The sequence below is a fragment of the Nansenia antarctica genome (assembly GCF_963989245.1).
Source record: "Nansenia antarctica genome assembly, chromosome: 3".
Taxonomy (NCBI): domain Eukaryota; kingdom Metazoa; phylum Chordata; class Actinopteri; order Argentiniformes; family Microstomatidae; genus Nansenia; species Nansenia antarctica.
The window spans coordinates 45,583,584-45,600,796 of NC_137688.1; the positions used below are offsets into that span (position 1 = coordinate 45,583,584).

General features: G+C 45.6%; 1 protein-coding gene across 2 annotated transcripts in view; it reads left to right on the plus strand.

The window, feature by feature from the left end:
* agap1 (ArfGAP with GTPase domain, ankyrin repeat and PH domain 1) overlaps nt 1-17,213 on the plus strand; it is a gene marked incomplete at its 5' end in the record, with an annotated part of 128,869 nt that overhangs the window by 82,230 nt on the left and 29,426 nt on the right. The window contains 3 exons of one of the 2 annotated variants that reach the window (XM_080526416.1): nt 8,016-8,120; nt 11,482-11,650; nt 13,171-13,332. In XM_080526416.1, coding sequence (XP_080382542.1) covers nt 8,016-8,120; nt 11,482-11,650; nt 13,171-13,332 — 436 coding nt within the window. The remainder of the gene's footprint in view (nt 1-8,015; nt 8,121-11,481; nt 11,651-13,170; nt 13,333-17,213) is intronic. The other variant, XM_080526417.1, reaches the window with a different exon arrangement.

Genomic DNA, 17,213 nt, shown 5'->3' on the forward strand with positions numbered 1-17,213 from the left:
GTCTGTGTGTGTCTGTGTTTGTGTTTAATGGAGGTTGTTTGTCTGTGATATCTTTGTTGCTGGATTACAAGAAGGTCAGTAACTGGCTAACTGCTGTTACCAGGGTGTTAGCGGGGTGCTTTTGACTAGTATGCAAGACAACTGCTCGAGACTTCCCTGATTGGTCGCTGAGTTTTTTTTTAAAAAGTAAGTGGCGAGCTGATGCGCCGACTTCTTCGCCAGCTTTGTTTACAGACCCTGTTTACGGCGCGGGCTCCGTCGACATCTGCTCCATGCTCCTAATTAGCCGGTAATTACCGGAGAGAGAGGCGCTCGCACATGTCTCTGTCAACCGGCTGACTAAGGCACTTTAGAATCAACATTCTTACAAATTAATTTCGTAGCCACAGTGGCCAAGCCAGAGGGGCACGCATGGATGGAACGAGGGGAGAAAAGGATTTAGGGACTGGATTTTCCAGAGATGAGTGCGGGTGGAGGATCTTTATTGATCGATGCCGAGTTGGATGCTGGTCATCATAGAAACTGCAGCGACGCCCACGATCACTTCTCACTTGTCTTCTTAGCAGGAGCTGGAATAAGGGAACTAGCCTGATCTATGCTCTAGATTTGTAGTCTCTTTATAATTTTGAGGTACTGCACATGAAAACCTGATTTTATGTTTCTTTTCGCTGCAATACCTGGCCTGGCAGGCTTGTCTTGGCACATAAAGGGCATTTGGTGATTCAAACCCCGGGCGACATACTGTACTGTATCTGAAAGCATATTCTGCTTTCACATACAGTCTTTCTCATTGTCCTTTTCTCAGTTTTTTTTAGGTATTGTGTCATGATTCAAATGATCCCAATGCGTCAAGGCTTGGTTGCACCCCTTTGTGTGGAGAGCTGATTAGTATCATGGTTATAATTGCCTGTTGTGGAGTGAAGACAAGCGTGGGGCTGGGTGGTTTTGACAGTCTCTCTCTGCCCCCTCGGAGCTTGGCGCTTTGTAAGGAGTTAAATTGGATGGTTAATTCGGGTGTTATTTACCCTGTAATTCATTAGTTTCGCCCTGCCATTGGCAGCGGGCAGGCTGTAATTTCACGCTTCGCAATAAAAGATGTCTCATAATCTGCTTCATTTAGCAGCCAAAGAATTTAATGAAATTAACTGCGGTCCTAATTAAGACGGTGAATATTAAAGACCTGCTATCAAGCCTTTAACGAGTGTGACACGATCCGCCTTCCGCCGAATTGGAAAAATATCATTTCCCAGGGAAAGGTTGTCACTGCTCGGAGCCATTTTGGCCATGATGACATTTTTGTCATGCACACTAACCCCTGGAAATTAGATTTTTGTGGGGGGGGGGGGGGGGGGGGGGGTTGTGGTGGTGTCTTTAGTTTGAGAAATAATTAAACAAGGAACACAGGCGTCAATCAAAGGGTGCTTTTAGATTGCACTCATTAGATTTTGCTACAGTATTCTCCGTGGAGCAGTATAGTTTTTGTTTGATACAGCGTTGCTCTGAACACGCTCCAAAGTGTCCCCATGGTGGCTTTGTTGTTTTATGGTGCGGTTTGTGTGTGTGCGTGTGTGTGTCGGACCTGATCCATTGTGTTGATACCTTCTCACTGATTTTAGTTGGACCGATCTCCTGTTTGATGCACTGTCTGTCCCTCTACCCGTCTTCTTGAGAAAGTGCTTTTACTCCCTTAAGAAGAAAGACGAGATGGACTAAAGCAATCAGCATTGACCCTAGAGGCTACTGAAGGAAAGGAAAGGATGTGTTTCTTTCCACGTCCCTTCTTTTTCCTCTCTCTCATTGTCAGAAACGTGTGCAGGGCCATGGGTTTTTTTTCCTCTTTTTTTTTTTTTTTTTTTATCTCTTAATGAATTGAGACTGCTGAAGTAAGGTTTGGATAATTGAGTTTCTAATTAATTACCCAGAACTCTTATCAGATAAATCAGTGGCAGATCTTTTTTCTCTCCGTTGGTGTTTTATTTGATCTGGTGTTCGCCCCGCTCCCCTGGGCCTGCCCTTCCCCGTCCTTGCCTCATCAACGCCGACCTTGTCATTGATACAATGACTGATGCGTGTGCGTGTCTGTGTGTTTCTCTGTGGGTGTGTTAGTGTTTGAGTGTGTGTGTGTGTGTGTGTGTGTGTGTGTGTGTGTGTGTATGCATATGCATGTGTCCCCAACGTGTGTGTGTGTGTGTGTGCGTGTGTGCGTGCATGCCTGCGTGTGTGTGTGTGTGTGTGTGTGTATGCGCGTGTGTGCCTGCGTGCGTGCGTGTGTGTGTGTGAGTGTGTGCGCACAATTGCCTGAATTATTACATGACCGTTTATCTACATGCCAACAATGAATGGCAGTTGACATTGTGTGCACGGTACCAATCTCTTTCAGCTCCTCTGTCGTACTGTCTTCTCAAAGAAGTCTGTTTGTGTCCCTTGATCAGGGACATGTGACTGGTCAGAGACACACACTCACACTCACACACACACACACACACACACACACACACTACTGTGAGGGATGATGAATGACCGGTTGGTGTAGAGGGGATGGCTCCCTAGGACAGATCAGATGGCCACTGTGATACAGAAGCGTCCGGCTTTCACAAAGGTGTCAGTCACACCTCTCGCCCTGCCCTCCCACACCCCTTGACACCCCCCATACAGATCCCCAGAACCCACCTGCTTGTGTGTAGATGACACCCCTAATTTAGCCTCCTGCTCTCAAGGGACACCCAAGAACAATGCCTGGGCCCAGAGTCCATTAGATCCTATGGGTCTGTGGTTTTGTCCTCACCTCTCAGGAGATAGTGGCTACCCCCTATCAGCTAAATGGACTGCTGTCATTCCACTCAAGGGAGCAGGGGAGAGACCATTGTCTGGAGAAAAGAGGGGTAATTGAGTGATTAGAGAGTAGATTAGTCTGTTTCAATAGATGGGCCGGTCCAGTAAATGAACAAACTGGACCAACTTCTTATCAGACTGTTTGTTTACGACCACTCTTGTCAGCTTTTCTCTGTGAGAAGTACAACATTCATACTTGGCAAGTAAGGTTTTTGAGGCTTTAATTTTTGGGGGGGGATATTTGGGACTGGAGTCAGATATGACATGCCTGTTTGTTGTGGTACAGTGGTTAAAACACGAACCCGTTAAGTCTTTAGAGTGATGTCTCGTTTTTGGAAGCTTTTCCTAATGAATGACTTCATCGGCTTGCCCCCGAGGCTAGCGACCTTTTCCTAAGCACTACCCCACAATACTTCACTAGGCGGGGGAGGAAGTGCTCGGTAGGAACGAGGAAGAGTATATATCTGGATGTATTTATTTCTTCCATTTATTTTAGACAGCGGAGAGACCTTGTGAGCTGTCAAGGCCCCCGCAGGTAAAATAAGAGGACAACGTATGTGTCACAGGCCCCGGGAGTTGAATAATGAAAGATATTACCCATCAGGAGGGTCGACGTAGCGTTCAATTAGCCTTCCCCCTTGCAAACTGATCGCTTGTCATCTCCGCGATGGATGGGTGAAATTAATACGTAGGACTTCTCCCCGAAAAACAGGGCTGGACACTGAAGAAATATTGGCCACCCAGTACAGCCCAAGCCTGCCATGGTGGAGCTACCCTTCCTGTCTTTAAGACACCAACCACCCCCCTTTCTTTTCCTTCCTTTTGTCCATCCATCTGTGCTTCTATATCTCTTTCTTGCTCAGATACTCCTCTATCCTTCCTTACTTTGCTTCTCTCTCTTTCTCGCTCTCCATCTCTCACTCACTCACACTCCCTCAGAATGCCTGGAAATTCCAGACATTCTGAGGGAGTGTGAGTGAGTGAGAGATAGAACGTGAGAGAGTAGTAAAAGAGAGAAGGAGAGTGAGTATCTGAGCGAGAAAGAGATACAATCATGTTGTTGTTCTCTCAGTAACAGGGGTAATGGACGCTCAGCGGCCCTGACAGTTGCGTGGCTGCCGCCAGCCTTCTCCTTTAGAAAATTAAGGAGCTCGTCAAGATGCATTTAGTGCACAGCGGGAACGCCCGTTGTTTCCCCCCGCTCAGTGACACCGCCTCTTGTAGCGTAGAGAGACCTGATGTACAGGCCTGTGTGTGTTTGTTTGTGTGTGTGTGTGTGTGTGTGTGTGTGTGTGTGTGTGTGTGTGTGTGTGTGTACTTTTAGCCTCCAGCTCGGAGCCTCTTCTCAACCTTACCCTGACACTACCTTCCCCTTCTCAAGAAAGAAGACATTTTTATTTAGCTAGCTTCCATGTTCAATTCCGTGTTCAATTTAAATAGGGGTTATTCCCCCCTCACAATCCTTATTGACCTAGGCCCGTACTTTCAGCATTCTTTTCGGCAGTCGAGATCTGAGCTCGGACCAGCACTTAAACCAGCACTGATGGTCTATATCAATCGTCTCAGGCTGTCAACCGTTTCTCGAGGACTGGTTCATATGCAGTTTTGTTACTAACTATCAAGCACACCTGATTCAACTGATCACGGTCTTGAACGAGTACCATGCTCAGTTGACGGTCAGATCAGGTGTGCTAGTGCTGGCCTGAAACAAAGATACAAATACAGAATCTGACTGAACCTCTAGGAAATTAATTTGAGATCACTGGCTCCTCCAAAATGGACTTTTTCACAATATACCAAATTAGATGATTTAGTTCAGAGGTTCCCAAAGTGGGCACCTGTCCGGGGGTGCCGCCAAATCTGCTCGTAAAAAAAAAAAAAATATAATATAAAATTATAATAATAATACATGAATAAACGTTTGTTTATTACATGTGCAATGGAGTTCATAAGCAAATAAAATATATATTTCTCAGATTTGAAAGATATTAATTTACTAACTAGGCCTACTAGTTACTAACTAACTACTCCTCACTGAAGTCTTGGACCAAGCGGTGAAAATGGTTAATTATGTAAAATCACGCCCGCTGAAGTCACGGCTGTTCAGCACATTGTGCAATGAGATGGGGTCCGAGCATGAGGGGCTCTTATTACACACAGAGGTCCGCTGGCTGTCGCGGGGCAAGGTGTTATCCCGTGTCTATGAGCTCCAAGATGAACTGATGTCAGTGAGCACGACTTGCCATACAAAGAACAATTGGAAGATGAATCGTGGTGGATTAAGCTTGCTTATCTGGCAGATATTTTCAGCCACCTTAATGACCTCAACATAAAAATGCAAGGGAAGGCTGAGAATATCCTGACAGCGACAGACAAACTGAACGGATTCCGATCCAAATTGAGACGGTGGCAAGACGGGGTGGCCAAGAAAAACACAAATGTTTACGTTGACGGCCAATGACGCAGCACACAAGTCAGCGTCTTTCTTGAATCTGATCGCTGCGCACCTACGTATGCTGGAGGAGAGATTTGAGTCCTATTTCCCTCCAATGAACGAAGACTTCGACTGGCTCCGGGATCCGTTCAACCCCCTCTCATCAGCATCAGCCGCTAGTTTGAGCAGCAAAGCTCAAGATGAACTGGCAGAGCTCATTATGGACCGCACACTGAAGCTCAAACATGGTGAGCTAGGTTTGGATAGGTTTTGACTGCTTGTGGGACATGAATATCCATCTCTCTCAGAGAGCGCCATCAAGGTGCTTTTACCCTTCCCAACCTCCTACTTGTGCGAGCTGGCTTTTTCTTCTCTAGCATACGTCAAGAACAAGACACGCACGCGTCTGTCAGTGGAACAGGACCTGCGTGTCGCGGTGTCCACTATCTCTCCCCGCATAAAGAGACTCTGCTCCCAAAAGCAGGCGCATGTGTCCCACTAATGCGCACAACATATTTCTTTGTTTTGTATTTCTCTCAATTTTTACAATTCTGTCATGATTATTATTGTTAAATTATTATACCCGTTTGGTTCAGATGTGAAATAATAATCTCAGAATGAGCATTGAAATGAGAATTACATTTTAAGGCATTATTTTAAGCCCCCCAAAAAAGCATTGTTCCATTGATTGATTATACAGGCCTTTGATATTTTATTTGTGTGAAGAATTCCCTCTGAGTCTCCTCCCATATTGTACAATCCTTGAGGGCCACAATTTTATTTAATTTAGCGATAGTTTGACTGACCTATGCATTCTTGCCCATCCATTACAGTTCATTTATGACTTTTATTATCTTGTTAAAATTCATTGGGGCAATACTTATGTATTATATATAAACACACATTTTCAAACCAATTCATCGTGTATTGTTTTTAGTTTAAGCTCCGAGGCATTTTTTAAATCTTCGTAGAGTTGGGGTGCCTTGGAGAAGGGGGAAAGCTTCAGGGGTGCCTTGGTTAAAAAAAGTTTGGGAACCTCTGATTTAGTTAACGGTAGTTTTATCAGTTGTTTACTCCGTATGAAAGGGCACGTCCTCCCTTTTCAGGAGGTCATAGAACAAAATATGCAAGACAACATTCCAACATAAAGACTAGGTAAAGAGGTAAAATACCAACATGATCCTGCTGTAAACCTGACTGAGTCAGGCCAGTCTAAATGTAACACAGTTTACTGTAATGTTATTTTTAATATTTTCCTGTAGAAAGAAAGACAGAACAGATGTCAGTAAAGATAGTTTGGTTGGTGGTTTCGCCTTGACTCCCCCCCCCACTTCATTCTCACCTTAAGATAACAAACCAGACAGGCAGTCATCTTAGAGCCATTTTGTGTTATATTGGGGGGGGATGAAGTCCTGTGTGTATTTGAACGCTGACACTGAGAGGAATGAAGAAAAAACCTGCATCTGTCTGTACACACAGTACATCAAATATATATCATTTCCTGGTCAGGTCAACAGGGACTGGGAGCACGCTCTATTAGGAGTGGAATCATTCTTTGCGTTATCATCTCGTGCGGCAGAGTTGCTTATCGGTGGCCCTTGGTGGTTGTACTGACCATTAGACGGCCCTTTGTCATCCAGAAGTGTGTTTCCTGGCGTTATGTCACTGCCAATTACACTACGTCCAATCATTTCTGGCGAGGTCATACGGGCATCCTCCCTTTAGCCCAAGGAACACAAGGCCTTAATGAAATTTGAACACAAGAGCGACGGAAAGCAGAGTTCTGTCCATCAGAGAGCTTGTCCATCTCCCCCAGCCCACCCCAACTCCCCTATTGCATGCCAGCTAGCTACAGGCCCCCCCCCCCCTCCCTCTCTCCACTGCCGGACTCTATTAATATCCCCCTGTCTGCGCGTTAATGTTTAACAGGTCCAGTGAAGTGACACGCGCGGCAGCCCGACTGTAATTGCTAATCAGCGGACAGTTTTATCCCCCCTCTTGCCTAATGAATTTGGCTGAAATGAAGTGTGGGTGGGCGGCCGCCCTAAACGTCCAGTCAGCCGCGGCTGATGTGCGTAGGAGAGAGGGAACGAGAGAAAGAGAGGAAGAGAGAGAGGGCGATGTTAACAGGCTCAGCCCGGTGCTAATATGGCTCAGAGAGGAATTGGCTCATTTCTAGCTTGTTACTTTTTTTTTCTTTTTTTTTCTTCTTTTCAATAAGCTCTCAGTGAAGTGGTTGTCCTATCAGTTAAGACGTTGTGTTTGTGTTTGCTGGTCAGGGAGTAAGTGGAAGTGCATGTGTCATAGAATTGTATTTGGGAAAGGTTATATCTGGTATTCTTCAACTGTGGATTTCCCCGCTTTTATTTCTGGCCTGAGGTTGAGAGTAGAATAGAATTTATTTTTATGTAAGTGTTCACACAGTGGGGAAAGACACTTACAGCCTTCGGCTCGGCTTCACACCATAACAAAACATGAACAACATTAAATTGTCAAAAGCATTTTACTCCCCTCCCCCACTCCACCCATTTCAAGAAATGTGAAAAACAATAAATAAAATAAAAAAAAGTGTCTCCTTAACTTTCAAAATCAAGAAGAAGAAAAAGGCAGACAGAGTATCCAAGGCTGTCTTCAGTGTGTTGAGCATGTACACAAAACCTAGCAACCTCTGTGGCAAATCTGCTTGATCATATTTTTTGGGGGGAAGCTACATGGTCCTCACACCCTTCATGTGTTCTCTCCTGTGTAGGGCATGCTCCTGAAGAGGAGTGGGAAGTCCCTAAACAAGGAGTGGAAGAAGAAGTACGTCACGCTGTGCGATAATGGACTGCTCACCTACCACCCCAGCCTGCACGTGAGTACCACCGGCTGCAACACACACACACACACACACACACACACACAAACACGCACATACATTTATTTAACAGTACACATGGAAGTATTTGTCGACACTAATTCAAATGTTCAAACAGGTTTTCAGCACTCTCCTCTAACAACCCGTTCCTGCACACAGCCAGACTAGTTAGAAAACTTCTTCTGATTGGCTATTACACCAGCCACAGATCAACAAGACACTGACAACCTGCCCTGATCACACACACACACATACACAGACACTACAGCTACAGAGGGCACCAGGGTCAGTATTGCTCAGTGGCTGTAGCACTGTGTCATACCTCCATCCACACTCACTTTACTTCTAATTGTCTCATTTTATTATCTCTTGTCTTGTCTCTTGTCTCCTGCTCTTGTGTGTCATCAGCCGCAATGTCTGCCCGTTAGTGGGGATGCTAAACCCTGGTTTTCCTGTGTGTGTGTGTGTGTGTGTGTGTGTGTGTGTGTCCACCCCGGCGAGCGATGCACTGTGTCTGCCCAGAGAGAGCGGTGGATGGCAGATGGGGGGTGGGGGTGGTGCTTTGACACACACATACACGGCCCTCCGCTGATGGGGACCAACATTAATTAGGACCCCCGCATCATCTGTTTGCACAGGGCTGACGTTGATGATGTGGAATATCACAGCATAATGGCCTCCCCTAATTGCCCGGCTCGCTGCCCTGTTGGCATACACTGCCACCATATCCCATATCCACATGCCGTCAACGCCGCTGTTTTATAGTGGCAGTTTCTCCTCGCCGCCTCTCTCTCCCCCTGTACGCAATCAGGCCTTATTGTTATTGTTAATTAAAATCTGAATCATTTTCCTAATGCCACACTGGAGCCCGAGCCACACCGATGCAGATGGATAGATGGATGGATGGATGGATGGATGGATGGGACAAATGAGATAGAGGAACAGCAGAGACAAATCAAATGACATGCGCGAGGCCCACATAGTGAAACCACCACCGAGGCACAGAGAGAGTGAGAGAAAGGATGGGGATGTGGCGACATCGACCGGAAGGATATCCATTGGATAACACTGTTAACAATTAAAATGTATGGCTATGATAAGACACGAAATGTAGCCTTATGTATGGATATGATGATAAGACGCTAAAATGTAGCCTTATGTATGGATATGATGATAAGACGCTGAAATGTAGCCTTATGTATGGATATGATGAGAAGCTGAAATGTAGCCTTATGTATGGAGATCATCAAAGGCTTCTGGTGCCGCAACTCCAGTGGGAGTGAAGAGTTCTCTTCTTTTCAGATGCCAAATGTTTTCAAATCCTCTCACAAACCTTGCTACCATTCTCCCACTGTCTCTCTCACTCTCACACATGCACACACACACACACACACACACACACACACACACACACCCCTCCAGCACTGAGCAGGTTTTCCTGATCACTGTGCATCTGCAGGCTTGGGCATCAATTAGAGTGTTTGCAGAGGCTAATAGAATGAAACTCAATCAACGCTCCTAATTGCTCGACTATGTGCAAAGAAATCACATTAATGCAGCTAATTAAGTGGATGGCAATAGATGCCCCGTGATTGGCAGGAAAAACTCTTCGCTCCTCAAAGAGACTGGTCCAAATGCCAAACAGTCATTGGTCTGTTCACCTGTCATGTTGCTTAGCTTATCTCCCTGCTTAATGTTGAGTTTCGGGTTGTTTTTTGTGTGTGTTTATTGAGATGCTTGGTGCTCTTTGAATTCATTGGTTTCTTTTTTTTAAATATCCCTTGGATCTAGACGTAAGCATTATGTGTTAAAGATCTAGTATGTACTATAACGTTCAAGCTGTCTAAAGTCTTCCTAAGGGTAATGATGACTGTTCATTACGAACGTTGTGATTCGCCTCACTGGTCGTCTCTGGTGGCTGGCCTCTTTGAATCTTGCCCACATGCAGAAACACAACAGCGAATGCCCGACACTGCCAGTCCATTGCAGGGGGTTGTATTATTATTAGGGAGGATGTCGTCGTTTGGAATTTTGAGCTGAATTTCAGTGACAGATTTCCAACAAATGTACCTTCAGCTCCTTTAACTATCTTAAGTGTTTCTTTCGTTATTCGTTTTAGCGTCTTTCTCAAAGTCTTTGTCAACACATTCCCTAAATGACACCAGTGCACGCGCACACACACACACACACACACACACACACACACACACACACACACACACACCCTCACAGAAACACTCCCTCTCCACTGTTTTGTTGGTATCCCCCTGTATTCACCCTTGGTTTATGATTTGTCGATGATGAAAGTTCCCCGATGCAAATGGAGACGCAATTACCTCGGTCAAGCTGTCGGCGGGCTGCGCCGCGCCCCGGTGGGCCCCCAGTGGGCCGCTGCTCAAGGGCTCTCCGGTGGCTTGTTAAGCCGTGTTGATAGCACTTGGCTTTGAATTGCCCTTTTGTCAGCCCTCCTGTGAGAGGGAGGTGGTCCAGACCTGCCTCTCAGGCTGTTGCTCAGGCCTCCTGAGTGAACACACACACACACACACACACACACACACACACACAAAACCAGGCACATACTGTATATATAATATAAGAACACAATACACATCCTTTTACGTACAGTATGTGCACACACACACACACACACACACACACACACACATACACACACTTGGCGTAGAATCGCTTTTGGTTGGTGCCCGGTGGGTGTGAGAGCTTTGTTTCTGCACATGGTGTAAGCTCTCATTCATGCTGGAGAGGGGACTGACCCCTACTCAGTGTGGTGTCTGTGTGTGCCCCACTGAGGTCACAGAGGCTGGTGCACTACAGGGACCAGTGTTAAGAAAGAGGATTATAACAAGCCCTGTGGTTTGTTAGTCTTTTTTGCAGTTGATACCGCAAACCCCCGACCAAAATCACAAACCTGCAATTTTTGTCCCCAGGGGGGCGAATGCTACAAAGTATATTGGCTGTCATGAAAAGGATAATGGATTCAATTTGGATGTTTCATGTGTTCATATCGCTCGATGTATTCGCTCTAAGCACTCGAATAATAACGAGGTCACTCACAGTGTCTGCACAGCGAGGTAAATTCGCTTATTTATTTATTTTTTATTCAAAAAGAAAAGTCAGAGCAACACTACAGTCTATATTTATGTCATTTAAATAAATATATATTCACTTAAAGTGAGCGCTTTGGGTTTCTATCCGGATTCAAAATGTCTGACCTAATCTCTCTTCATTAGAACTCCTGACAGTGTAACTCCTAACTCATTGGGGGTCGCAGCCGCCATGCCGAGCACGAGTTATCATTATGTGCACTTATTTTGACCAAAGCTTACCTCCTTCCCTATAGGACTACATGCAGAACGTACATGGGAAGGAGATTGACCTGTTGCGGACCACGGTGAAGGTGCCTGGGAAGAGGCCACCCAGGGCAGTGTCTACCTGTGCAGTTGTCCCCAGCCCCAAAACCAACGGTCTGACCAAGGACATGAGCAGCCTGCAGCTGGGACAAGCCCCTGGTGAGAAACTTGGACGGACACACACACACACACACACACACACACACACACACACACACACACACACACACACACAGACAATCATATGAAGGTGTACACACACAGTCGTAGGCACCCACTACACACATGCAAGCAGTGCACTGCCACATACACACTCCACTCATATCATATCCCACTCTACACACCCCATTTTCTACAAACACACACTCATCCCATACCCCCCCCCCCCCCCCACCAGCACACAGACACACACATTTATGCACATGTGCCCTATCCCACCCTATACACTCATCCATAACCTTTCATTTTTGTTGGTTGTACACTTGTCTGACATAATGTTTTAGTGATTTTATCTTTATAAACCTGCATGAAAAATAGGCGTTAAACCATACTGTTGAGCGGATGCACGCACGCATGCGCACATGCACACACACGCACACGCACACACACGCACACACTCACACACACTCACACACACAGCTCCAGGAGGACCAAACTAATAGCATGAATATTCAGTGACCCATAATACATGTACTAATTATTGTCATGAATATTAATGCAATCAGAGTCCTCTCTCCACTCAGGCAGCGCCAGAAATTAGCTGTAATGAAAGAAAGAGGGGATGAGGGAGGGAGTGAAGGAGGGAGGGAGATGGAGCAGAAGAGAAGAGAAATGATCCACTCAGTTGTTAGGCCATGAAAGCTCTAGTAACTGAAGGGTTTGATTTGAGCAGGTAGCTTGTAAGGGTTTCCTTTTATATGTACCTATTGTGTGTGTGTGTGTGTGTGTGTGTGTGTGTGTGTGTGTCTGTGTGTCTGTTTGTCTGTGTGTGTGTGTGTGTGTGTCTGTGTCTGTCTGTCTGTGTCTGTCTGTGTGTGTGTCTGTGTGTGTGTCTCTGTGTTGGCAGTGTTGCGTGTGAGTGTATATGTATAGTATATATGTTTGCCCTCACGCACTCCTGTTTACAAAAACGGAGGCTGCCCTGGTCCTGGCTCTGCAGCCTCTTGAGTGTTTCATAAGCCTTCCCATTAGGCTCTGGGCTGAGGTGCTCTCATCTGAGTGACACGCACACCAGGGTAATTGACTCGAGGAAATGAGCGGCGTTCTCCTCCGCTACGGCTACGTTAGCCCATTATACTGAATGTGGGGCCACTAGCCTAGCCTACTGTAGCTTAGCGCAGATGAACCCAGCACAGCTACGGTACATGCATGGGGCCAGGGGCAGCAGTCAGAGGGGTGCTGCTGACTAGTTCCCCTGTGGTCTGTACTGTGGTCCACTTCAATATGCAGTTTGTTTCAGGGTTAAGGATAAACCTTTTTTATTTATTTATTATTATTTCTTGATTTCTCTTTCTCTATCTCCTCAATCCATTTGTTGTTGCCAATAGATAGAAGTACATTTCTGAGACGTGAAAAAAATCAAGCGGTTTCTATCTCCTCCTCCACTCTCTCTCTGTACCCTCTCCCACTCGCTCTCCATCTCTCTCTTTCATCCCGTCGTCTCCCCTCCTCTCTCCCAGGCTCGGTGACCAGCAGTTCGTCGGCGTCCCAGATGGCCAGCGGTATCAGCCTGGTGTCCTTCAACAGCCGCGGCGACGGCATGCACCAGCGCTCCTACTCCGTGTCCAGCGCCGACCAGTGGAGCGAGGCCACCGTCATCGCCAACTCAGGAGTCAGTACCGGTAAGCCTGCCTGGTCCCCAATCATCTGACGCTCAGTGATGATTAGTTTGTTTATATTTCTGACAGGATTGTATGTAGTAATAGTGTAGTTATACACCTGGCGGGGGGGGGGGGGGGAGTTTAGTTATAATATTCGGATGATGTGGTGTAGAACACTCTTTGATAAAAAAAAACACAGGTAGCTGGAGAGCGGGGGGGGGGGGCGGGGGGCCCTCTTCCTCCTTGGCTGGGCCCTTCATCCATCTCCCATTGATCGGCCTGCCAGGCCCTAATGCTGCCTTAACTGTTTATCAAGCTAATGATCACTGAGAGACCCCCATCAGTAACTTCACTCTCAGTCTTACAGGCTGCTGGAGGCATGTCTATGTGAGGCATCTACAGATGGAAACATTTGCGTTTCACCCATTAATTTAAGACTTTTGAGATGTCTCATTTCAGTGTAAATGCATGATTCTGCACCCTAAAAACAACGGTTATGGTAGCATAAGTGGTAAATGATAATGCTGGGTAGTGTAACAGCTGAGCTTTCACAAGCATATATAATTAATTATAATTATTTCACAAGCATAATAGATTATTGTATTTACTAACAACATGCCACTGAAAATACTCTGTTGTACTTGCTGTATTTAAGTGTAGTCTTGATACAAACAGATCCTTTCACACACACACACACGCACGCACAATGTTGCAGACTCAGACTGACAGCTGTCGGATCCATAGTGCATCTCTGTGACGGTTAGCCTGAGTGACAGGTCCTTCCTCGGTAGATGGTGGCCTCTGTGTGTGTGTTTCCCCCGGTGGCCCTGCGCTCCGGAAATAACGTTTAATGTTGTGAAATGCTTAAATAGGTTCCCAGGGGCCTAGCCTGCTGGCAAAAAAAAGAAGAATCACACACATACACACACACACAGCTGAGGTCTAGCCCCATTAACACTCCACTGCTCTCCCGCCATCACCTTTAGGCTCCCTGTAGCCAACTCTTGCCGGTTTATGCTAGTCAGTTCAATTTCACTCAACTTTATTGGGACAGGCATTTTCAGAAGGCCATTTAGCACTGAACACAAACACTTTAGCCTTATTCCCCCAAATGCATGAGTGTCTATGTCAAGACCGTTCTCGCATCTTGGCTACACTTTGTATACATACTCCCCTCCCTCTTGGTAAACAATGTTTCCTAAGTTACTTCAAACCTACATTTTAGCAGAGAGAGAAACATGATGGAGTCTTTAGCATCATCAGATGTTTGGATGAAGTGTGTGTTTTTGGCTCATGTTTCTGCAGTGGCCGCGTTAACGCAGTTTCCTGCGTTGTTCATTCTAAAAAAAGAAAAAAAAGAAATGTAAAACTTAAAAAACGTGATGCATTTGGAAAATGCAGGTGTATTGACCATGAAATGTACCGTATTTTCCGGACTATAAGTCGCGCTTTTTTTCATAGTTTGGCTGGTCCTGCGACTTATAGCCAGGTGCGACTTATATATCAATATATATATATATATATATATATCATTTCATACTGACTGACATGAACCAAGGAGTAAACATTACCGTCTACAGCCGACAGAGGGCGCTCTGGGCTTGTGACAACTATATGCTGCTCCTATACCCCTGAAGAAATTAACTAAAACATTAGCTTGTTGAAGCTAAGCAAACGGTAGCTTGGTGAACTTGCTTACTGGTAACTTGCTTGTTGGACTCGCTGGCTTGTTATGTTCATTTAGCCTATTCAGCTTCCCAGGTATGTTCTTTATGCTATTGTGTTGCTGAATAACTGTTAATGTGTTATGTTAACATACCGGACTTCTATTCAGCCTGTTGTTCTGTGTGCTATTGTGTAGTTGAATAAACTTGCCTTTCCAGATTAAATGTCTGTTCTTGGTCTTGGATTTTGTGAAATATATTTCTAAATAAATGCGACTTATAGTCCAGTGCGACTTATATATGTTTTTTTTCCTCTTACTGTCGCATTTTTTGACTGATGCGACTTATACTCCGGAGCAACTTATAGTCCGGAAAATACGGTACATTTCAAGTTCCAACTTTTAATATGTAAATAGGCTCGCTGCAATTCTACAAACTGTCTCATCGAATCCTCCAAACGACTATCTCTCTTTCTCTGCCTGTCTGAAGCTGACCCTCCCCTCTGATTGGTGTCTCCGAAATACATTTGACAAAGGCCACTGTTGAAGAGACGATAATCTGTTTAGCAATACCAATTATATGTTCCAACACCCAAAATCTGACGGGAGTATACAGTGATTTTGAGAAAAAACTAAATGTGTGAATTCCTTATCTCGCTAATTGACAGTCGCTCGCAAAATCTATGAAAACGCCGATTTTTGGAGGGTCTGCACTTGGAGGGTCTGCACATGCACAAATGTAGACTTTTGAAAGTGAATGCAACCCCCGGTGTGTGTGTGTGTGTGTGTGTGCGTGCACGTGTATGTGAATGCACAGATCCGTGTGTGTGGTCGTTTCGGGTCCTGAAGGCGTTGAGTTGTTGTGATCTTGTCTGAAAGTATCACTGCCACTCCATAGCCCTTTTTTCATAAATAACCTTTACCCAGGCGGGCCCCTTAATGAGGCGCCTCTCCACTGCTCTGACTGACTGAGATGGACTGTGATAGCTGCATGACTCGCCACTCGCCCCGCTGATGGCTCGTCACCTTTACCCCTCCGGGAGCCTACCACAATGCCTGCTATGAGATACACCCCCCTCCTCCCCTTTCCTGCTTTGAGACGAGGGGAAAATAATGCCCTCATATAGTCATTAGCTAACTAGCTAGCCCAAGTTCCGCCACTGATGGCTCGAATCCCTGTAAGTGCTTGCTGCTGTTTTGCCTATGGGTGGTGGGGGTGAAGGAGAAGGTCTGTGTGTGTGTGTGTGTGTGTGTGTGTGTGTGTGTGTGTGTGTGTGTGTCTGTGTGTCTGTGTCTGTGTCTGTGTCTGTGACTGTGTGTGTGTGTGTGTGTGTGTGTGTGCATATCTCATTTTCCAACCTCAGTGAGAATGTACAAACATTCCTGTGTCAATCCCACCATGTTCCATCTCTGCAGTAACCCAGCCACTTTTACACATTTGTCTGCCAACACACCAGATGTTGTTGTTGTCAATGAAGTATCTAGAGAGGTGTTCGTTCTGGAGGTAGCCTGCACATTTGACCCTAGCCTAGAGGAAGCCTTCATGACCACGGTCATTAAGTACCAACCTCTCCTGAATACCATCTCAGAACTAGGGTACAGATGCAGACTGCTTGTGTTCATATTTGGCAGCCTAGGACATACACACAGGTTGGTCGTAAGAGGGCTCCAACAACTGGGGATGCCCAAAAAGAAGGCTAAACGCCTTGCAAAGTACTGCTCTGTCTCTGCTGTAATTGGCAGCCGGACGCTGCTACTTGTACCCCTGAAATGTGTATAAAAAAAGAAAGTTATGCCGCTGGTCCATGAATTGTGATTGTGTAGTAACTGCAACGTTAGTATTTGTGTCCCTGTATGTCTTTTTTCTATGTGGACATAAATAAATGGTTAAAATGTGTGTGTGTGTGTGTGTGTGTGTGTGTGTGTGTGTGTGTGTGTGTGTGTGTGTGTGTGTGTGCCTGTGTCTGTGTCTGTGTGTCTGTGTGTGTGTCTGTGTGTCTGTGTGTCGTCTGGTGTGCGTGCGTTATCAGCCATATTTTACTTTGAACCCTTTGACATTCATGTCCGACAACAACTACTAGCCATCACAACTTGTTGACTGGTCTGTCAGAAGTTATCTCCTCCTCGCTCCTATACAACAAATTGAATTGTTGGAATTATCATTCATAGCAAAATGGATTTTCCTTTATGTATAGCATGTCAGTAGTTTACAAAGCTAGTTAGACTTGTAAGGTCCAAT